At 37.4% G+C, this 23,672-nt stretch overlaps 1 protein-coding gene across 5 annotated transcripts in view; it reads right to left on the bottom strand.

The window, feature by feature from the left end:
• ATXN7L1 (ataxin 7 like 1) overlaps positions 1–23,672 on the bottom strand; it is a 110,580-nt gene that overhangs the window by 6,000 nt on the left and 80,908 nt on the right. For all 5 annotated transcript variants that reach the window (XM_058022387.1, XM_058022386.1, XM_058022388.1 and 2 more), the window contains 6 exons: positions 18,374–18,657; positions 13,531–13,613; positions 12,423–12,679; positions 9,668–9,860; positions 7,228–7,349; positions 3,668–4,622 (listed from right to left, as the gene is read on the bottom strand). In XM_058022387.1, coding sequence (XP_057878370.1) covers positions 3,668–4,622; positions 7,228–7,349; positions 9,668–9,860; positions 12,423–12,679; positions 13,531–13,613; positions 18,374–18,657 — 1,894 coding nt within the window. The remainder of the gene's footprint in view (positions 1–3,667; positions 4,623–7,227; positions 7,350–9,667; positions 9,861–12,422; positions 12,680–13,530; positions 13,614–18,373; positions 18,658–23,672) is intronic.

The following is a 23,672-nucleotide window of genomic DNA, read 5'->3' as shown; positions in this document are numbered from 1 at the left end:
ACCTTTATCTCTCAGAGCCTGTATAATTTAATAGTCTTAAAAGGCACATAAATACTGTTACAGGTCAGAAAATAACATACAAAACAGTAGCTGAAGGAATATAAAGTGCAACCCCCCACCTCTCTAGACTGAAATACTGGTTTCTCTAGTTACTGGAGTCACTTAGGGCAGCTGCTCCAAGTCATGGGATCCTCCCCAGGAGACCTTCCCCACTCCTGGGGAGCTCAAACCAAGTGGCCAAGCACCACAGCATGCCCTAAATTATTCCATTTTTCCCCCACGTATCATTACTCAATAAGTAAATATTAATCAAAAGAATGAAACTCCAAAGGTTCAAATTTGCATTTGTATCCATTTACTGCATCAGAGAATTTCTTTGGGAATGAGTGTAAACTGTAGTACACATACATACATTTTAGAAGTACTTTTGTTATAATGCTACAAATATTCCAACAGCTTGTTTCAATGTTTGTGAGTTCACAGCACTCTGCAAGAGCAGCCTGTCATAGGTTTTTGTACAATGACCTGTAAACATGGTGTAGATATTTCTGTTGTGATACAAAAGGGCCACAGCTGCTGAGTCACAGCAGTTAGTTCCTCAGGGGTTACAAGACTGATAAAACTGAACCATGGGCACCTGTCTGTAAATGGCAGATGACTGCAGTGTGAATAGTTGCTTACAAAGTCACTGACTTCAAGTAACATCATTTTAATCCTTTGATGGAGAGGTAGCAAGGACCTGTCTCCTAAGCAGTGAGAAATGCAGCAGCCAGTTCTTACTGACTTGGGGCTGAGGCATGGGCTGGCAGGGCCTGCACAAGAGCAGCTTTCTCCTTCCCTTCTGCAGCACTGTTGGTTATTCTGCCATTTCAGATTCAGAGTGAAAGGTAGCTTCTCTCCTCCTCTCCAGACCTGCCCTTTCTCACAGAGAGACTGAAACAGTGTTCTTTGTTCACACTCTGTCCAGAATAAATGTTTAAAATTTTTATTTGCAGCTAGTTTTGAAGGTGCTCCCGTGGTGCACAAAGATTGAAAGGATGAGTCTTTGCCTGTCCTGCTCCCTTCAGCTTGTTTTGCCTGTCTCAGCTGTTCTCTAGAGGATAACATTCCTCAGCTACAAATCTTCACTGAAGATACACAACCTTTTATCTTTCCTGGTCATTCAGAACACTGGGACACATCTGCAAATCTTTCTTCTCTGCATGAACCATTGCAGCATTCATAAATCCCTTCATAATAAATACATGTCCTCCTTTTAAATGGAGAAATAGCCACACAGGCTGAACAGGTACAGCACTCTGAAAGGAAAGAAAGTTTCCCAGATGTCTTGGGTCTTTAATGATGGGAAACACCATTTCAAAAGGATAAGTGGGAGGCCAAAACGAATTTTTTTTTTGCCAGTGTCCTTTAAAAATAAAGTGTACTTCAAAACCCAATGATTAACATTTCCAGTTACTATCTATCCTGTCTAGAGTTGAATTAAATAAGAAAACTCTACCTGAGCCTATCACCTGTTGCTGTGTTCTTAATTTCTTCAATTTCCCCTATTACATGAAGGAACAGGAGTAAGATTTTAAGATTTTTTTTGGGTGGGATTTTTAATGTAATTGTATTTCTAGAACACATCAAGTCAAACAGCACAGCTTAAAAGGGAATTTAAGTACTGTATTCTCCAGAGCTTCAATATACACATGTAGAGTATCTAATATTTGACCCATATGCTTAAATGGGTTCAAATTCAATTTATTTTGTATTGCATAGAGTATCCTTGTCACAAAGACAGTTAGCTGCAAGCTAGATTTCTGAAATACAATTATCTCCTTTTTACCTCCTATTTTTGAGGAGGTAACATGTTTTAATAGCTGTATCATATTTAATATAATGTTTTAACATGTTTAAATATCTATATATTGTAACACTCATTACAAATATTTAACCTCTTACTTAAGAAAAAAATACTAGCCAGAATTACATTTTTACAAATATTCAGCAAAGACCTCTGATTGATTTCTTGTGGTTTATTTACTTCTATTGCTGTGCAACATGATGAAATACATCACAAACTGAAACAGGGATGACACACAGGAACAGATTTGACCCCAAGGGAGCTCAGGATTTGAACTCAGAATCTCTGTAAGATTTCCTCACACTGTGCCAGCTACAGACACGGTCTGTGTCCTGGGAAAAGATGATACAATTCATTTCCTATTACCCAAGTTTGCACCAAAGCACCAATTCGTACTTACTTTTTCTTTCCATTTGACACCTTAAACCTCAGGGCAATTTAATCTTTTTGGGGACACATGTTTCAAAATTCAGACTGAGTGACAGAAGGAAGAATTTACAGCAACCTCTGCTGACTTCAGTTACTTGAAGATCAGATTGCAGGACACATTTAAGAGGCTTACAATAGAAAGACAATGCCACTTCCCATTTTAAAAAGCCAAACAAGTAATCTCTGTTGCACCTCTGCTGGAAGTAGGAAAGAGAAAATATACTCGCTAGGCCATTCTTTGAAACATTCATTCTGTCTCCTACAGCAGTTTTAGGATTCTTTTATTCCCTTTTTCCTCTCCCATTTCTGCCACATTACTTATGGATTGCTTTGCCTGTACTATCTTCTTTTCAAAATTCCACTTTTTTTTAATGTGCAATATCCTAAGGAAATGAGAGTTTCAGAAACAAAAAAAAACCCAAACCAAACTAAACCAAAATTTCCTAAGCTACCTTCTCTGGATTCTCTGAGGTATCCTATTTTCTATGGCTTTGTCTTCCAGATGCCAAGTGTTGTTTTGTGTGCACAGCACAGCACTGGACACAGTAGCAGAATGAAACAGTAGATCATTATAAAGATCATATTTAGATCATTATAAAGATCATATTGACAGCTTTCCCACCAGATCTTACTCCACATATACTTTTGTTCTTGTGTAGCACCACTGAAAGAGGAGCCAAAGCTCTGCTGCTATCAATGAAGGAAGCGTGTGCAAGCTTATCTGCTGCACTGAATTCAGTACTCTGTGAACACGGGAACACTGAAAAAGTAACCAAATATCCCCTAAAGGTCATCCAGTTAAGAACTTAATTTCTTGATTTTTCCAGTTTCAAACAGGGAACACCTCAGACTCTCTCCAGGAGAAAGGTTGATGTGTTTTACATCTTTACATCAGAAGAGATATAAAGAAGCATTAGGAAATTAACCAGCAACAAGTTTGGAAAAAGAAATAAACAGAAATTCTGACTCTCATCTTCCTATTTTCAATAATACAATTTATTTCAGAGAGATGAGAATTAAGAAAAATTATTTTCTAAAAATTATTTATCAATTCTGGACATTCAATTTTACTTTCAGAGATACAAATAGGTACTTTAATAATTCAATAAAAAAATCTCATAAAAATATTTTGAGAAAGTATTTATATATATACATATATATATACACATACACATAGGTATGTATGTATATATAAAATTTTTTTAACTCTCAAAACATCTTTCTATGACGGGTACAAAACAAATACAAATATGTTTCTGTATTAACCTAGAAAGTAAGTTGTGTGATGAAAACCCATCTGAAGCAAATGTGATATTTTCTTTTCTGAATGGATGAAATATTTCAAGGAAGTCAGACATGATCTGCAAAGAAATAACTGGAAGAGTCCCTTACCTGCCGAGAGATGGAGCTGCTTGTAGGATCTGGCACCGCAGAAATAAGGTTGGCAGTGCTCTTTCTATGAACACTATTCATACCAGGCATTTTAGTGATTTTACAGGCTTTGCTACTAGAACTAGAGTTTTTACGTTTTTTTCCTTCTGATTTGTCAAAAGAAAGGGGTAGAGAAGACACTGCGTTGTGTGCTCCCAGGGAGTGGTCCCCTGAGTGGTGCACGAGAGAAGATACAGACAGGTTAGAAGTGTCAATACTGCTCACTACCATGCTCATGTGTTTCACTGAGTCTGCTGAACTACTTGACAGTGAAGTCCGTCCTGAGGGCTCCGATTTGGCACTGAGTGGGCTTGTTCCATTATTGGTATTGTGCACAGACACACTGTTATAGGAGGATGTCGCCTGATAGGAGTTCAACGTTGAACTGGGGTTCAGGACACAGTTCTTTTTGTGGGACCCTGAAAATGAAGATGAGGAAGATGTCTGCAAAGATAATGAGGATGAGGACGACGACGAAGACGACGACGACTGCGGCTTTTTCTTTTTGTTACTTGAAGACTCATCACTCCGAGATGACAGGTCTTTGACTTTTGAGGATTTGCTGGTTTTTGTTTTGGATGGCTTGTGGGATGGGGAAGGGATGACTGCTGGCACTGGTGACACAGCTGATGGCGCCTTAAAAGTTGAGTCCATGATACTTAGGCTTGCAGCCACGTGAGGGAAAGCTGTGGTGTGTGACATTATGGAATTCGTCTCTGCCGTTGTCACAAAGGCTGCATTTGATAACATGGCTGATGTCATTATGTAAGAAGAAGTGATCCTTGAACTGATAGGTGTTGAAGGAATATACACGGCACTGGGGTTGCTGAAGGGCTGTAAGACTGATGCTGGAAAAGGAGTGGAGACATGTGCTGCTGGAGAAGGCATGGGACTGTCTGCCGCAGGAGGGATTTTCCTAAACAGAAAAAGAAAGGGAAAAAAAAAGGAGATAAATAAAAAACTCCATCCAAAAAATGCAGATAGGAAATAATTTCCATTAACTTATTCAAAAAGGCAAACCTAGTTCGTTGTAATTTTGATTCTTATTCTATTCTATTAATCACATACAGCAATTAAGTACACAGTATTACAATTTAAACACAGTATTACAAATTTCATTTCCTTTTTCCTTCTCTTATTTTACCAAACAGTTAAAAATGCAAATAAAATGCCCGACAGTGGCACCTATACATATCCTAGTCACTATGTTTCATTAATTACATATATTTTGCTTCAAAGTTCAGATTGTGGAACAGTTTCAATATCAACCTAAACTCATAGGTTAGATTTCATTAAGGCAGTAAATGAGCCAGTCTGGGGGGTTGTGAAGCACTTAATCATTGAGCACAAAGAGCTAAGATCACCTCTTTCCAAATGCAGTGCTATTCCCAACAGCTCATTTGAGAGCTGGTTAGGTGGAATTAAACGGGCAAATTATTGATTAATTTTCACTAATAGTGAAACATTGACAAGATATTAAACAGAGCTTAATAATAAGCTTTATAAATAGCTGAATAGTGTTTGGAGAAGAAAGTATAATAATATTACCTGTGAAATCAGTAGGATGTATTCAAATTCCTTTCCATTCAGCCATCACCTATTATTTTACCTAATGTGGTGTTATTGAAGAACCAGACCTTCATAATGTTGCTTGGAAAACTATTATGTGATCTTTTCCAATTATTTAGACTTATATTTAATCCACAGTTTAATCCTATTTCTCTTTTCTAAGAAGCTGTACAGCCCCATAACTCTGCCCTTGTTATCCTCACTACTGACACCTTTCCCATTTTTAAAGGCTTACTCTTGCCCTCACAGAAGTATGATAAAAGAGCAGCCCTGGGTGTGCTGTTTTATCATAAATCAAATCCTAATTACAAGTGTTCTCTCCAGGTATTCCTCCTAAGGAGATTGTTGGACAGAACACAGTTTATGGCACAGTTACACAAGGGATTCCATACAGTCCATGCTGTCAGAAGTGAGGAAATCCTACTGCCTGCCACTTGCAATGCAACACAGCTGCTTATCAGAGCTGTCCTTCAGGTTCCTTTTAAAGAATGGCCAAAAATTCCTACCCACCTTTGCAAAGTACTTAGAGAGCTAGGGATAAAAGTACTTTGTTAATGTGAGTTCTGAGAACACGGCCCTGCATCCCTGCACCTCTGGCCACAGCTGCAGAGCTATGGAACAGCAGCCTCACAGCCAGCTCTGCCTGGGGAGCACAGGGAAAGGTCAGCCCAGAGGAGGGCTGAGGACAGCAGAGGAATAAAACAGGGGTTAGGCACTGTCAGCCTCCTGTGCTACACAGACAAGTGAGTATGGCTGGGGCTCATTAAAGTATTAGAGATTACATAAACAGCTAAAATTTGGGAAAACTTAAAATCAGATTTAGTGGGAGCAGGATAAGGCCTGTTTACCTCTGGTTTGGAATAACTATTATAGAAGTTTGGTTTTCTGTACTAGTTTGTACTAGTGGTGGTATGTGTTTTTTCAGATGCCCAAGCATCTTTTCTCCTGACAAACAAAGCCAATAGGTAACAAATTTTAATATTCCTATATAAGGAAACTAAAATATTTTTATTTGTGGAAGGTGACAGACACTAGTTTACAAATTTACAAAGCAGATTGAGCATGATCAGTCTCTGAACAGACATGAAACTGACCCTTTTATGGCAGAACCAACCATTTCCAAACTCCTAGCACAATGGCACCGTTATCATTAAGTTACTAGGATAGTCAGACAAGCCAAGCTTTAGTGCTTAAAAATATATATTTAAATAAAAATCAAACCTTGTTTATCTAATGGCTGGCATTCAAAGAATATAACACAGTCCTGATAATAAACAGTGACAGAAACACTGCACTTTAGCATCATTTCATTGAAGAAGAATGCATATTCTGTAGCAGAATACCCCCAAAAAATCAATCCTATCTGTCGATTCCATGAACTCTTAATTAATTTTTTTTTAAAGAACTAACATTTATTTTAGAAATGCAGTCTATTTCAAAGGCTCTGTGTAGTAAAAGCCTATAGTGCTTGGAACCTGCCTATGTGATAGAGAGGTGCTTCAACAGTGAGTAATAATCAGAATTTTAAGATCCCAAAGGCAGTAAGGGCACTATGGATTAAAAACCTATCATATTCCATCTTACAGACAGATGTGCACCAAGTTCCTTATCTTACAACTCCTGAGTCTTGCACAGCAAAGCCTGAATGGGTGATACAGGGGCATGATAAAGGCATGAAATTCTAAGCAAAAATCTTCATTCTTAGGGACTAAAAAGAGTCCTAAATCTGGTAGAAACTTACACTGGACTAGGAGATTATTCTGTTGGGCTATATATTCCTTAACAGAGAAGAGAAGATTTGTACACAGCTTACTGCTATACCTTAATAGAGGTAATTAAGAGATAATTAACTAAGAGGTAATTTTACAAATGCTGGCCATGGAGTGCTTCATTTAGAAGTTTTACAGAATGAAAAATGTAAATTACCCACCAAGCATAAAAATCCCACTTACTTCCACATCTGTGAGTTCAAGTGTTTTTCTACCATGGAGTTCAGTGCGAATCGAAAATGGTCCCATCTTCTGTCAAAGACATAGTACCCTCTGCCCATTAAGCGACTGCCATATGAACAGAACTGAAAGAAAAGGTATTTCAGTGTTGCTTATAAAAATGTATTTCTACATTATGAAATATTTATTGACTGATCAATAAATCAAATAAAGAAAATGCTGTAATATGTATCATTCATATAAAACTTATTTTAAAACGTGGTTTTCATGATCTACAGCAGAGTTTTTTTAAGAATTATGAAATATGGGCATAGTATTTCAGCTTAGTGTAAAGTATATTTTATGGTTCATTAATGAATCAGTGCCAGAAAAGGAATGTAACTGCTCAGGTACTTTTAGAGAAAAAATTCTTACTGCCTCAGAAAGAAAGTTACACTGTTCCGGGTGTCTTAAATCTCATAATTGCATGACAGCAATAAAAATATAACTGAAGAGGAAAATAAGTGCAATGGGAACATCTTTAGTATCCACTTAATAAACAAACCCCTGACATTTCAGTATAAAAGCAAATTATCATACATGGCATCTGTGCTACAACAGAACATGGGATACACTCTTCACAGTGCATGAAAATCAACTGGAGGAGTAGTATTTTGAGAATTCTGCAGAGTTCAGGAATACTTGCACCCCTTCCTCTGGAGAGCTTCCTGAAAAGTCCTACTACACTCAGATGTTACAACCAGGAATCTGCTCTTGTTTCAGCTCAGTGTTACTGATCTAAACGATGCAATGCCTGTTCGTAGGAGAGAAACCTGTTACAAACCATCCTCAAGAAACAAGACAACTCTCCCTCATACAAGGGACCCAGTCACAGAAATTCTGTCTGACAGCAGAAGCACTGATGTGGTAGAAGAGCATCAGTTCAAAACACTTGTCAGCTTAATGGACAGCAAGTGGAGACTGCAAGTGTTCATTTAAAGTCTGTTTCATGACAAGGTTAAATAGGTTAATTAAAACCACCACCTCAGTTGACAAACTAGCCTCAGCTCCCAGTGAGCTAAAACTAACATCAAGTACCACCAAGAGGCAATTTAAGCAGCTACTGACATCTCCCTGTTTAATTGCTACCACCTGGCCAGGAGAGGGACTTAGTAAGGAAAACAGTGTTTTTTAATACAAAATTCAGCAATTTAGCATGATCTGGAGGTGATTTATATTATCTTTTCTGACTTCACACTGACACAGACCAAGAACTGGTTTCACTGCCAGAAACTGCTTCAGTTGAGAGATGCTAACATCTCAGAGAACAGATGAGTCAGTGGGCTTGCCTAGAACTAGGATCCTAAACCAAAATGGCTATTGCCAGCCACGCCTCACTGCTGAGGCATGCACAAGAACTGGCTACACTTAGATTATTTTTTAAATTATGTGGGCACCCATGCAGTGAACCTTTAATTTTTAATTCATAGAGAAGCAGCCAGGAATACTAAAGTAGCTTACAATAGTAGCAAGGAAATAGGAGGTTTCTGCATATCACAGTATTATGTGGACTACAGTAATTCACATTTTCTCTGTAAGAACCAAATACAAGATTTTGTCTGACAGTCATTTAATGTTTGGGTCATGGTGTCTGACAGTAACAAGGTCTCCTTTGCTCTAGGGAATACAAACAATGCTACCAGTTATCACAATGTTTGTTTTATTCTGCATATCATATGGAAAACACGTAAATGTATTCCTTGGCTCAATTTTTATGAGAAACAGCTTCTAAGAATTTCAAGAGTTCTCCCACTGCTTCTTGGTTTGAACAGTGTAAACAAATTCACACTGCAGAGATAATACCACAAAGCAGCTTTTACTACTTACAATGAAATTTCTCACTAACACAGGAGAAAGACAAAACCAGCTGCTCAAACACATACTTGAGCCACCACCAGAGCCTTTCCATTTTGAGATAAATGAAGCAATAGTTTCTACATCCACATACACTCACATAAATGACATTTAATTACTGCTTTAAACCAGACTACAAAACTCAATGGAGCACTGTACTAGCCTTCTGCCACCAACTGCAAGGTACAGTTTTGTAGGAACTGCAACCAAGAGAATATCTGCTTATGTCACATTTAAAGCAATGCAGCTTTCCTCAGTTTAGCAGAACTACACCCAATTGGAGGTCTACCGAGAGGATAATCTAAAAAGAGAAATTCTGACTTTCTGCTGTCCATCCCGTCCTACATCAATGTATCATGTGTACTGACCAGTGGTCTCCTCCTACCTTATCCCATCCTTACCCTTTTCTGTTAAACGTATTTTTTCTCTTTAGAACAGTCTTCAGAATGTAAGGTTTTCATTCCTTACCCTCTTATTAAATTACTTATTTGTTCTCCTCTCCCTAATTATGCAAGAACAAAGGCAAGGCATGCCAGAGACTGACACATACCCCAAGAGGTCTGGGATGGTGTCCAGAAAAGTGACAGTCTAATTTCTCAGATTCTTCAGCTCCATCCGCTTCTCCTTCATCACTGGACAATCTGCTTGTGACGTCTCCTCCCATGGAAGGCAGTGGCAGCTCTGGAACATACCCACTGTGGTTTGAAGAACTGGTGCTGTTTATGCTATTTGCAGATGAAGGTCTAGAAGGAGAATATATACATTTAAATCATCAGTGTTCAAAGGCTCTATAAACCTACCTGCTGACATCAAGCATCAAAGCAAATGATGCCAGAAATAATCAATGTAAACAAGGGCAGTAAAAGAACTGAATAGCTGACATTTCATCTTGTCAGAAATGTACTGTGGGGTTGTGTCCTGGTTTGAAAAGGAAGTGAGGTTTTTGGGATGCTGTGGTCAGACCAATAGGTGCTCAGATTTTAATATTGGCACCTGGTGTGGCCACTGAGGACATGGACATGTCTCTGAGAACACAGGGGGTTAAAAGCAGAGAACTCCCAGGGGGAAACACAGGAGATCTCAACTGTGTTTCCAGGGGAAGCCTATTGTACAAGAGGGACTCCTCTCCTATTGAACTGAGAATTGATTATCTAAAGGGTGTTGATGGACTGAGAGTTGGTGATCTGAGGGGTGGTAAGTGAATTGAGAATCCAAGGCTTTGTACTACTGTGATGTATTGGAAATTTGGTGGTGGGGGGAGAAATGTTTTTGGAATGTTTTCATTCTGAGTTCTGTGTGTGTTTCTTTTTATATATAGTTGTAGGTTAATAAAGTTTTTCTTCTTTATTCCTAAGTTGGAGCCTGCTTTGCTCTATTCCTGGTCACATCTCACAGCAGACACCAGGGAGAATGTATTTTCATGGGGGCACTGGCATTGTGCCAGCATCAAACCATGACAGGTTGTCACTAAGTTCGTATAAACAAAAGCACGCTTCTATTGCTTGAAATTTTCAATTTGTCATGAAGTTGGATTTCAGATCATGAGAGACAAAGTATATTTAAAACACAAATAAAAATCAGGTATAAAAAAAGTCTTCTTACACTGAACCATTACTCTGCTATTTGATTAATCCCAAGGGTCCAATTACAAAAATCCTACTAAAATCAGTGTACTAAATATAAGAGTGTTTAGCTGACCCCCTCTACAGGTAGATTACTGAGAGCAGTAACAGGGAGAGCTCCTCACAGCATGTAGATTTTCTTTACCTTTGTCTAAAATGCAACAAAACAAAGAAGGAATATCTTTGCACCACAGGGTATGATGGTGCCTTGCCTTTCAAAAGTGGTTTGAAAACAGATTAGATTAGAAGTGGGGGTGGAAAGGCTTCTCAATTATAGTCTGTACAACCAAGTATGTATTGAGAGCTCTGAGGCTGAGGAGATGTCCACAGTGGGCCAAATCTGTAGATGATCTTCTTCAGCCTCATGAGTTCCTGCTCTCAGGACAGAGCAGCCCCCAAGCAGCAGCAGCAGCAGCAGCAGCAGAGCCCCAGGCTCACTGGCCAACACAGAGGCCACAAGGTTTCCATGGCTGCCCTGAAACGGGCAGGACAGCCCAACAGAGGCACTGCAGCAGAAACAGAAATGCAGACTACACACACAGTGTCTGACTGCTAAAATCCTCCTCTTCCTCGAGTACTGCTACCTCTGCAGTTTCTGCAGCTGACTCTCATGGAATTGCACTCCAGTTTTGCTTCTTTGACTGTTACACCTACTGAACCCCATTTCTACCTGTCTGTCTGTGCTGCTCTCTGTGTAAGGTCACTGCTTTTACAAGAATTAGGCAGAGAAGCAACAATTCATCTGTGGGTATTCTTTCACTGTCTTTTCACTCAAACCCTGCAAGGCCCATCTCTGCCACTGCAGGAATGAAACTGCATTCAGGCTTGGTGGCCACAGAGAAAGCATTGGAAACATCTGTCTGACACAGCAAATATAAGAAATATCTCTTTGATACTTCATAAGGACTATCATAGTAGGAAATAGGGACTATCGTAGGACAGTCCCAAAATGAGCACTCAGTCTTCACCAAAGTTTTTGCAAAGAAATGAATGATGAAAAAATATGAAGATCAAAAAAGCCAACTATGCACTCCAGCCAAAATTAGTACCAAAAAAATCCCACAAATAAACAAAACATATGGGAAGTTTTCAGAGGATAATTAGAATTCAATAGATCAAATACCTCACACTGTTTTTTGCAAAAGGATGCCTTCAGAAGTTTTCATTGTCCTTCTGAAGAATGTTTTTGTCCTTTCTAAGAAAAATCTTCAAAACAAGGGAAGACATACTATGGATAGTTTCATATCAGTAGCTTTAAATCAACACTAAATTACACTGTAATGGGAAAAGTATTTCTGGAGAAAAATTCTATATAAATGTACAGAATTTTACCACTAATACCTACACTGATTCATGTAAACAGACTTTTCTTCTCAGTTGTGACCAAATGAATTGAATATAATCTTTCCTAATTATAACTACCATTTTAGTGAAAAAATGCAGTTAGTCTGAGATTCTGAGCCAAGGGTGAACACTATTCCTTTCCTCATTCCCAATTAGATCACAGGCTACCATGGACAGAGTTCAGCTAACATAAGCTAGCAGAAATTCTTATATTAGTATGTTTTATTGTGTAATAGCCTAAAGAAGTATTAAATACTTATAAAATGAGCTGTATGAACATCTAAGAAATTTCTTACAGCACCTTCAGAATGCAACATTCCACACTGGAAAACTGCTTACCTTGGAAGTACAGAATTTGGTGGTCTAGATTTTGCAGGAGATGTTACTTTAGATTCTTGCCCAGAGTTCACTGAGGATCCTGACAGAGAGTCTTGTGCTGGTGTGGGCTGGCTCTGATAGCTTTCCCTTGCAGATGGTGGATGCTCTTTGTCTTTTGCAACTTCTTTTTCCCTGGATCGAGCTTTGTGTTCAGCTAGAAGGATGTCAAACTGTTTTTTACGGCCTGGAACTGCTCGTCGATGATTAAGTGAATGAGTCTAAAAATAGGGTGGTTAAAAAGCATTTGTGTGTGCATGACATTGTTTATGAGTCCTCTACACTTCTGATACAGCACTACTCTAAAAGATAAAATCTACTTCAAACAACTTTAGCCACAGTTATGGAAATAAAGCTGCTACTCCACATTATCTTTGATAACTTATAAACTCATTCTTAAGAAATGCCAACATCAAGGCTAAAATTACTTTTTGCAACAATTTTTATATAATAGAGACTATTGACTTACCTTTTTCAAGATGGAAAATAGAATTGCAGTAATTTAAAGATATTAAGAAAATCATTGTAGCTTTTAACTTACAATGAAAAACTGATTTCATTGGATTGAAAAACATGAATAGATTTTAAAGCAAATTTAGCTGATGATCTCTACTGACAGGCAGCACATACACATACAAATGTTCATTAGAAATGTCTCACATTGCAGCTACTTTTTGATGCAGGAGTTATTACTATCACAAGGGCAGCCTCCAAGTAATTTATTATACAAAAATATGGTAATTTTTTTACTAAAAAGTGACTATACTTTAACATTGTTGCACACATGAACCAAAAAAGAAGCGTTTAAAATAACACTTGGGCTTCTACATGAAACGTTAATGCTTTTTGCATAATAAAATGACATGAAAAAAATCTTTTTAGAAATATCAGTGGAATAATGCAGATGCTCTGATTCAAAGAAACAGAATTACACAAAAGAATTACCTGAAGACAGCGCCTGAATACCATACCCATTGTCTGTAAGACAGGAGCAGGTATGACCTCTCAAACTACTGTGGTAGGATTTAAACTATAACAAAGCATCTGATATTTTATCTTCTAAGAAAAATACCTTGCAGGTGAGTGATCTTGTGCAAGGTTTCTTTGTTTCAGGATCCAGTACTCCACAGTGCTTATTTGGGTCAAATTCTCTTTCTGTTTAGTGGGAGAATGGGAAATGAGAAAAAAAAAAAAATAGATTATTATAGAACCACTGATCCCAACCCCAGCATCCCATAACAGTGCTATGTGCATCACTCATAGAGTTGTGTATTTTTTTGCCCTTGCATGTTTAAAACCATTTAGAGCAGGATTTCAGCCAAAGACTTCATGGAAATTAGTCTGCTTACAGTGGAGTGGCCCAAACAAAGGACCAAGCCAATTCCCTGTGACTTCAGTTCCCTCTCTGACTCTGCCTGCCTCTGAGGCTATAAAATACAGCATTTGCAGCTCTGGCTCCAAAGCTGGGCTAAGACACAAATGGTACCACAAGTGCTTTAAACAACATTTCTCTGACATACTTAGAAACTCTAGAAAACAACCCATAGTTGATTACTGGTGGCATTTTAAAAATAAAATTTATCTAAATCTGTCCCCTAAATCTTTATAAAAATCACATGTATGTTAGTTTTTACTTCCCCATGTGAAGGGAGAGATGGAATTTAAAGTTTGCAGAGATTATGAGAAAAGGCATTTACATGAGTTCTACTCATGATTAACATTAAAAGGGCATTAATATTTAATATGCTGTATCTGTAGATTTAATTTCATTAATAATTTACTATTTCTATACCACAGATAGCATCACTTCCCTTAGGTTATGTGAATATAATTTTAGGGTTTGCATTAAAAATTGTAACAAAACTATGGACACACACTTTTTAGTTTATGCCATCAAAATCCTTTACTTTTACCTTCACAGACCTTGACAAATCACGGTGTTATTGGCAGATAGGTTTGCTTTTGTTTGGTAGGGGAATACAAGCTCTTTGCCAAATCCTGTTTTAACTATACAGTGGTGTTACATTCAGATACAATAAACATCCTGTACTCAAATACAACATTTTAATCAGAGGATTTAAAAATTCTTTTAAACAAACAAATGGGAGCTAAGAGGAAAACTGTGATTCACAGCTGTGTTACAATGCTATGACAGCACTACAGCAAGGAGAACAGCTGGAATAAGAAAAGTAAGGAGAAGTAGCTTATGTTGGACAGCAACTAGCCTCCAGATAGCACAATTTCTAGCAGTTTTATGTATTCTGCTATCTAGACTTAAAAAGGCTTATGCAAACATTCAATGGTTATATTATTAACCTATTAGCAGAACCATACAAAAAAGGGAGCTGGGAAAAGACAGCTGGCATAGTTTTTTATTTGTGAAATCTAGAAAGGAACTGAAATATGTTATAGGCAGTTGTAGTTCCTTTGGCATTTACAACACAACAGAAACACAAAAATAGCAGTGTGTGACTCAATATAATAACTATTTTTTTCTACTTAATTGAAGAAAACACATGTTCATGAACTAAAGGAGCTAGCTGCTCCTGGGGTTTGAGTGTAAGATGTTCCCATTACAGTTTCCTGAATGACCCACCTAAAACCTTCAATGCAAACTGAAAAACACAAACTAAGGAGACAAAATGGACTAATAAATATGCCTTCAAATGAAAAGTCCTGAAGACAATTATAAGGCTATGGAATGTGTTCTGAAAGTTACCAAGCAAGGACTGTTTTGGACCAACAGGGAAACACTTAAAAAATTAAAAGTGGTCCAGATTGGTACTTGTCAGTAAGTGGCCCAACTGACTAAGACTTGTAGGACTGATTATAGCAAAGTCAGTTATTAGGAAAACATATACAGATAAAAATCAACATAAGGAGTTGTAAGAGGAAAGAGTGGAAGTCTCTGCCATTGACTGAACAACAAAATAATATTGTTTCCCTGAGAAACAGAAAATACTGAACAAACAGGAAACCACTTCTCCTGGCTGAAGCATTTATGGCTGCTCTGGAGAATCCATGAGCATCTAATTGCCAGCTACAGCCACGCCTGGTTTGGCAACACACTACAGGAAACTTACCACCTTCTTATCAGTAACAAAATGCAGCTTCTGCCCACTGTTAGGAAACGTGGAGTGTGGCAAGGCCCAGAGCCCTGTGCAAAGGCACAGCTTGAGGAAGCTGCTTTTCTGGAATGGATTCCACTTCTTCACGTTCAGTGGACAAAGTGAAGAACATTTGTTATAACCTCACCAAGAGAAGAGCAAGGGCCAAGACTGAACTGTCAGAAACTTCTGTTTGCAACAGAACAGTTTTTTCTTGGCATACACTGGGCATCTGCATTCTTTAACATCACCCCAAAGAGAACAAGAACTAAGGAAGATTTAGGAAAAAAAATTTTTTTTGCAGTTGCTACTAGGAAACACTGATCCAATTATGCTGGGCAGCTACAGACTGTCTTTTGTGGTTCCACAAGCTGTTTCCTCTCTCTCAACAAGGACAGTGCTCCTGAAAAGAGGGCAGGTTCATTCATCACACAAACAACCACCAGCTCTCAGCAAAGAAAAAAACCAACTTCTATCACAGTCAGGGAAATGGTGTGAGAGACAGTAGAGGTTGCTAAAAAGGGAAGGAAACAGATGCAAACTGGCCAAACTTATTAGGGAGCTTCAAAAATTAACGTCTGTACAGCTCAAGGGCAGCAGACTGAGGGAAACCTAAATCCCTTGGCTGCAGTTTCATCCTTTTCATGTGAAATGAATGAAATTATGGGATAACTTAAATAATCATCTCATTGACCTTCCAAGATCTTTTTATCAGCCTTTGCACAGTCCTGTATAATAATGGAGAGAAATACATCACAGTGACACACAATCTACAGGCAATTCATCTCCAGGGCTCTCAGGACTTCTACGATTTGAATAATCCCTAAATTATTGCATTGCTGCATCAATACTCAAGGCAGTAGGAGTAAGACTGAACAGATCACAAATCTGATCATGACAGAAAAGCTGTAAAAAAAAGTCTCAGTTCTGTGTATTTGTTAACCATATAGAAGTAAACACATGCCTACCCAGGTGCTCAATCAGTCCTGTGCAGAAATTTCCACCGTGTTCCCTAGCCTAGAAGACACTGCAAGCCAGAGCTTAGAGAAAGAACAGTGCCAGAGCCACTTACACTGTAAAGCCAGCAAGCTGTAGGAAGGTCCTACAGAATTGATTCTCCTTTATGAACACATTTCTGCAAGCACTTGCACAAAAATGTACAAATATCACCCGCAGCCCTGCAGTGGTAAGTGGCGACATGAGGAAAACCACTAACAGTTTAAATTGCTCAAGAAGGAATTTTGAATTGATTAACTTAATTAGTTAAATTTCGCATCTAACCCATTATGGGTTAAAAGGAAGCAATATTCTAAATTAACTGTAAAATATAGAGAGTTTTTATTAGAATAATATACTGGATCTCAAAAAGTGAAATATAAGGGTTAAAGCCTAATCTTAAGCTACCCTCCTGTAACATTTTTTCATGTTGTGAAAAGCTATAAATGAACAATGGTTGTGTTTTCTTATATGCCACCTTCAACTAGTTAAGAAAGCAATCAGTGTACTGAATCCTTTCAGGCAATGGCATTGTTCCATGCCCCACACAGCCCTAGCAAACACCTCACACTGGTCTGAAATCCAGCCAAGGTAGCAGTACCATAGGCTAACTGCCAAATCTGAGAAAATGAACAAAATAAACCTGATATTCAGGCAAAAAATAGGACACACTCATTAACTGGAAATGAAAGCATTTATCTTGAACAACTTATATTGGTTCATAACTAGTGCACATTTAGAAATCACGTGAACTAACTTGGTGCCAAAGTGACGATCTAATGCGGATCATGCTGCCATTAGCAAAATTAGCCTTTCAGTACACACAAGAAGTTCCTGCCCCAGTCACAAAGTACTGCCAGCTGATGAATAGACCCTGCACAGCTTCTTCAGCTGTAAATTTGAGTCAGTTACTTTTGCTTTAAAAAAACATTAAAATAAGAACCCTCATAACACTTTTTTTCCCCTTCATTCAGAGCAAAAATCTGTTTTCTGCTTTCAGGGCTAAATTCTCTCCTTGCTGCCCAGCAGCTGACATGGGTCACCTCTAGGGAACTCCACCGAAAATAATTCTTCCTCCCAGTGGACAACAACCTTTCTAACAGAGCCTCTGCCCTCCCACAGTGTGGTGTTCTGTGCTTTGGTAGCAGGTTTCAACAGGGACCCATATCCTCAAAACTACCCTGCCTAAGGCCATCCAGGGCATTTCCCATTTAATGTCATTTTCTCAACTCCACTGTCCTGTCTTCCTGGGTAAGATAAAGATCCTCACGCTAGAAACATTGCCACTCATATGGGAATTGCAGAGGGAGGGGGCTGAAAGGAAATGATGGCTTTTAACACTTCCCCAGCATTTCCCATATCTCCTTAAGAATTTCCTCATATCTAAAACTAAAAAAATGAGTTTTTAAAAAAATAATGACTTGGAGGATAAACCAATGTCTTAAACCTGTTCAACTTGATCATGACTAAATTAAAGTCACCCAACCAAGGCACATTTCCCTTTGTTGTAAACAGACTCAAATCCCATAATGGCTTAAAGAAGTTTTCTGCCTTTCTGTTTTAATGAATTTACTTCCTTAAAAATTTATTTGGCCTGTTGACCAGTAATTTCAAGCTAAACAGAATGTGTACTTTAAAAATACTTTACACATGCTAAGAGTGTGAAAGCCTTCATTTTCATACATGCAACCCAGCGTCTTAGAGCAAAAAAATCAAACCAAACCCAGCATTTTATTAGCTGCATTATGAGCTATAGAAGCATGAACAAAGAAAAACAGACTGCCACAAAAGGTGAATGACAACATCACGTACCTGAAAGTCTTTTGTAAGGCTTGTTACTGCTTTTAGTGCCATTTTGGTGTTTCTTGTCTATTGATGGAGCTACAATTCCTTTGCCGTTCAGAATCTTTTCTGGTGATGGTGGCACTGACTTGGATGTCAAACCAGATTTAACCAAAGTTGGAGCAGGTATGGTGGATGAAGAAGTTGAGGAGGAAGTGATGGTGGTAGTGGTTGCAGAATTCATTTTAACATTGGCACCATCTGCCTTCACTAGGTTAGGAATTTTCTCTAGACTGACTACTGGAACAGGAACACTGCAAGATCAAAGGAAAATATTCATGTGGTATTTTCTGCACCAAAGATTTACAGTTACTTAATCCCTTTCCACAGATACAAAAATTTCAATGCAAGTGACACAGCATCTTAAGACCAGACTAAAATGAAATACTTGGTACCAGTATTGACTATTTTTGTTCAATCAAGCATTTACAAAGCCAGGAATCTGTAAAGCCCAGCAATGAAGAGAATTATGAAAATGAACCTCTGTATTTTTTTTAAGATCCAATCCCCTACTCTTCACAAGCAAAATCAGTATTTGGTACCAAGCAGAACATACTCCTTACAAATACAGTCTCATGCCTTTAACACAAGCACATACCAGATGTGTGTATGCTGTACTAAACTCACCATGATAATGAAGCAGTTTGCTAATAATATTAATATTTTTAAACAAACACAAAAATAATTCATTTGCTCAGATGTGTCTAAATGACATACAAGTTCTGGAAACAAGGAGAAAAGAGATTTTAAGCATAGAAATATTAACAGCTGTCCCTTTATAAGTATTAAAATCCTTGATGACTTGAGCAATACTACAATGTATTTTAATAAAATCTTAGGGACTTAAAAATAAAAATTCTCAATATAGTTATTAACTTAGTTGGCCCTTTTCAGAGTAAAGTTTGCAGTAACTAACTTACTCTAACTTAACTACCACCATTGCATATTTGTGACACCAATAAATGCTACCTTCTCAATTTGCCAGCAAAACAGATTGAGACAAATTATTTTCAGCTGCAACAGTATTTTAACATTTCTATCTCCACGAGGAAATATCCAGTGATATTATCTGCTCAACAACTCCAAAACTGGATATCTTGTGACCACCATTTATATAATATATAAGTTATATACCCCTCCCTACTGAAACAAACCCAAATAAAAAATATAACATAATGCATGTATGGTTAGGGAAATCCCCCCATTCACAGCTCACACAATTTCAGTCTCTTGTGTCTGAAAAATGGCACCTTTGCTGCACCTTTCTACAGAAGGAATGTTTACAGCTGTGCACTTTTCACAATCAGAAAAAGATGACTTTGAGATGGCATTCTCCATGGGACACACTTTAGAAACATCAATGCAGGGTTCAAATAACTCAGCTCTTGACTTTCCTGAGCTCCTACAAACCTCTGCTTCTCTGTAGCTGCTGAACATGATAAACCTTATTCTAAGAGTATTTTAACATAGGAAAATATACCAGCAATGATATAAACAATAAGTATACACAACTGATTTAGACACCAAGACATCTTCTGGAGCTGAAATTAAACTATATAAAACTCCTGTGTCCTGTGGTACTATAAATGTAACAGTTAGTCAGAATACAGATGCAACTACAGTAATGTGTAGAGCACTGGCCAGTAATTAAGCAAAAAATGTACCTTATTCACAAAATCAGAAATGAATGCAAACATGTAGCTATTGAAAGGGAGGGTTTGATTCTCTCCTTTTTTAAACTGCTCTGAATTTATTAAATGGCAGTCAAAAATTTTAACACCTCAGCAAAGGAATTATTTTGGTTTTGTCCTTAAACAGATGGCAATTACATTATCTGAAAATAGGAGAATTTTACAATAAGTAGTTTTACTATACATAAACTATATAAAAACATATGAGCAAATCTTCATGCCCAGTTTCTAAGAACTATCTTAATTCAATATACTGAAATTCAGTGAAAAAAACTAAGTGTATGATTTGGTTTAATGGTGAAATATTGTTAATACAAATGGACAGGGTTTCTCTGTTTTGCAGTATTCAGAATCTCAGATCCTAGGGCACATATGGTTGGATCACTGTGATAATGAAAAATGCCCATGGGAGGGAATATTTTTGCTTTATTTAGTTACAGATCAACAAGTCAGCCTTCATTATGCATTTCATTGTAGTGTAGAAGAAAAAATAAAAATATTCCTGATGCCTTAGTTTTAGCTTTCATATTTTTTAGATTCTGTACTTCCTTAGTGTGTGACTCTGAACTTCATAATAAGCAATAGCAAGTTCTCTTCACAGTTTAATTAGACAAAACAATCCTTTTCTAGCCTGAGAACCAAGGACATCATTGCAGCTTTAGGCCCAAAAAGTATAAAAACCAGCAAACTGGGGAGAGAAATCTGGGGGGATGGGAGTGCATAACCTGAAGCTGTAATTGGACAATTGAGCTCAATATGTAAATAGACCAAAACTTCTAGAAGTGTGAACACTCGTGACCGTTGCCCATTTTGGGTGTAGCCTTGGCTGGGCTTTTGTGCTGCCCAGGGTGTATCCTCTGAAGGCCCTTCAATAAATACCTACTTTATTCCTTTAACTCTGCCTAGCCTCTTCAGGCATCCCTCCACTACCTGTGGGTATACACATTCTATAGGATTTCTGGTACTCTATAGTAAATTATTTATGATTTCAGAAGCTACAGATTATAATTTCTCTCTCTTTTACTGCATTGAATGGTGAGGACCTCTAGTTTAGACTTAGCACAACATACAAAGAGTAATTTATTACCTAATGGCAAATTGGAAGGTCCACAGGACCAGTGACTGGAATAAACTATTAAGGTCTTAATAAATAAATCACAAATGTTCATATTTATATTTGGTAGTTAGAAATAATTCTTTTCCCAAACAGAGTTTTTTGAGTAAAAAATTGAGGGTTTATTTCAAAGTTTTTTAGAAAAAGAAAAAAAACAGGTTTTTAGTTTTATTTACTGTATTTTAAAAGGAGTTTTCTAACAATAAGATTGTTTTGATTTTTTTAAAAGACAGCTGTTGAAGGGGACAATTAGAAAAGCAACATGCAACAAACATAAAAAGTGAGGAAAAAAATTTATTCAGTAAAGACTTTTTTTGACAAAAGAAACTCTAATAAGAATAGCAGTATCTACCTATCTACCTAATAGGCAATAAAAGCTACTACCAAAGCAAACACATCAGAAACATTCATTATTTCTTCTGCACTAAGAAGGAAATAGGATAACTCTCTCCAGTCAGATAAAAATGCTTTTTGATTCCTTCAGTAAGTGCCAAGTGCCAGCTGAAAAATAATGATTGATTTCTTTTCTTTTTACATAAGGGAATCTGCATAATGCGACAATGGGTTACAAAAGAGTTTGAGCAATATTGGGTCTCAGCATATTAATTTTTAATTGAATCTTGGAATCTTAGAGAAGCTAGTTGAGTGCTGCTCTTTCATCCATGCTGAAAACTCAAACCAAAGTGTCTTGGAAGAAATATTAGAAAAGCTAATAAAAATAAACTGATAAACAATAAGTTGACATGATTTTGCTGAGGATCAGATTCTGGCAAACAAATATGGTTTCAGTTTTTGATGAAGTTACCAGTTAAGCTGCCAAAGATAACTATGAAAATGTTCCAGTTTTTGAAAGGCATTATAAAACACAAATAAGAATTATTTAAAAGCAAATGTTAAACAATATGAAATTCAAATCTAGTTTTTACAAGATTTATGATTCATTAGGGGTGATTTGCTAGGGGCATTTTTAGCCATCATTACCAAGTCTGACATGACCAAAAACTTCAATGGACTTGAGAAATAGAGATAAGATTGTTGGTGATAACATGTACTGAGGGAATCAGGATTGACAGGACCTGATTAACGAAGAGATAAAGTTATAAAAAGTAGCATGGAGTGTCTGGTAAAGTTCATTAACTCAAAGACACATTTTAATACCAATGAATGTAAAGTTACACATGAAATAACAAGCTGCTCAGTCTGCAGTGAAATACAGGGAAATAACACACTGGAAAACAGTGACACAAATATTCAGTGGTCACAATGAATAAGGGATATGAGGTTTTATTTTACTGTTGTGCTTATATCAACAATGGGATATGGCAAGTAAGAAATAGTTTTCACATGTCCCTGGTTATACTGATATTGGATTATTGCTTGTAGTGTTGCTGACCAGTGGGACAATACCAGTCTTGATGAATTGGAAAGGAACCAGTAAAGGCTCAAAAATGAGGACTACAAAAAGTGCATGGTCATGACAGGCTTTAGAAGCTCATTCACTTTTCAAATAAGGTAACATTTCCTTCTGTTTTCTTGTGCTTTGTCAGCCAGTTGGACTAGATGAGCATTGTAGGTCCCTTCCAGCATGCAAGAAAAATAACTGTAGTATGTCACAATACTTTTCATACCTGTAGTTCCTCTTACTTCTGTTTTCCTTTCTCTTGGCTTTTAAAAATTATTTCTCCTTCCCATTATGTAATTTTGCTGGGTTTATGTTTTGGTCATAACTATATTAATTCTATATTATTTGGTCATAACTATATTAATTCTAAAAGCTCAGCCACTCATCAAACACTTCAAATTTGTGAGAAAAGAAATTCACAAACATTTAAAAACACAAAACATAGCTCTATTCTACATTACTGGAATTGCCTCTAAAATGTACAAAATGTTTGTGATTTAATGTTAGATTATATGGTCCAAGTTAACCCTGCTGAGTTTTGCTTCCATGCTGCAATAGGAATATCCTTAAATCACAACTATCCTCACTTTCTCAGCCTCAGTATGAAAAATGATATCTCCTTATAAAAATAAAGGCCAAGAGATTATTAAAAAATACTTTGAAAAGTGACATTATAAATTTTAAAGGATTGCCCAGAGGTATACCTTTGAGATCCTTTTTCTGTTTACAGAAAGAGTCGGTTTTCTCTGTATTGATGAAAATCACATCATTGCCATCTCATTTTTTTCATTCTCAGAACTTCTGGCAGGCTAAACTTTGTGGAGGGAGGTCAAAGAGATCTGCCTCAGCTGGTTTCTCAGCACTAGCTTACTTCAACACTTTACCCCAATTTCATGCTGCCTTAGGATCATGGATAGGTGGAAATGAACACCCTGTAGTATCACAACACCTAAATCCACCATGGCAGCACCCAGAAGCTGAGCTGGGGCACAGCAAGTGAAGCAGCATCCTTTGGGAAGGTCAGCAATGAGGAAGAGAGCTCCCCTCCTTTGGGAAGGTCAG

Source organism: Melospiza georgiana, chromosome 4, assembly GCF_028018845.1.
Source record: "Melospiza georgiana isolate bMelGeo1 chromosome 4, bMelGeo1.pri, whole genome shotgun sequence".
Taxonomy (NCBI): domain Eukaryota; kingdom Metazoa; phylum Chordata; class Aves; order Passeriformes; family Passerellidae; genus Melospiza; species Melospiza georgiana.
Note: the sequence above shows the minus strand (reverse complement) of the source record. Positions and strands in the feature narration are given on the sequence as shown.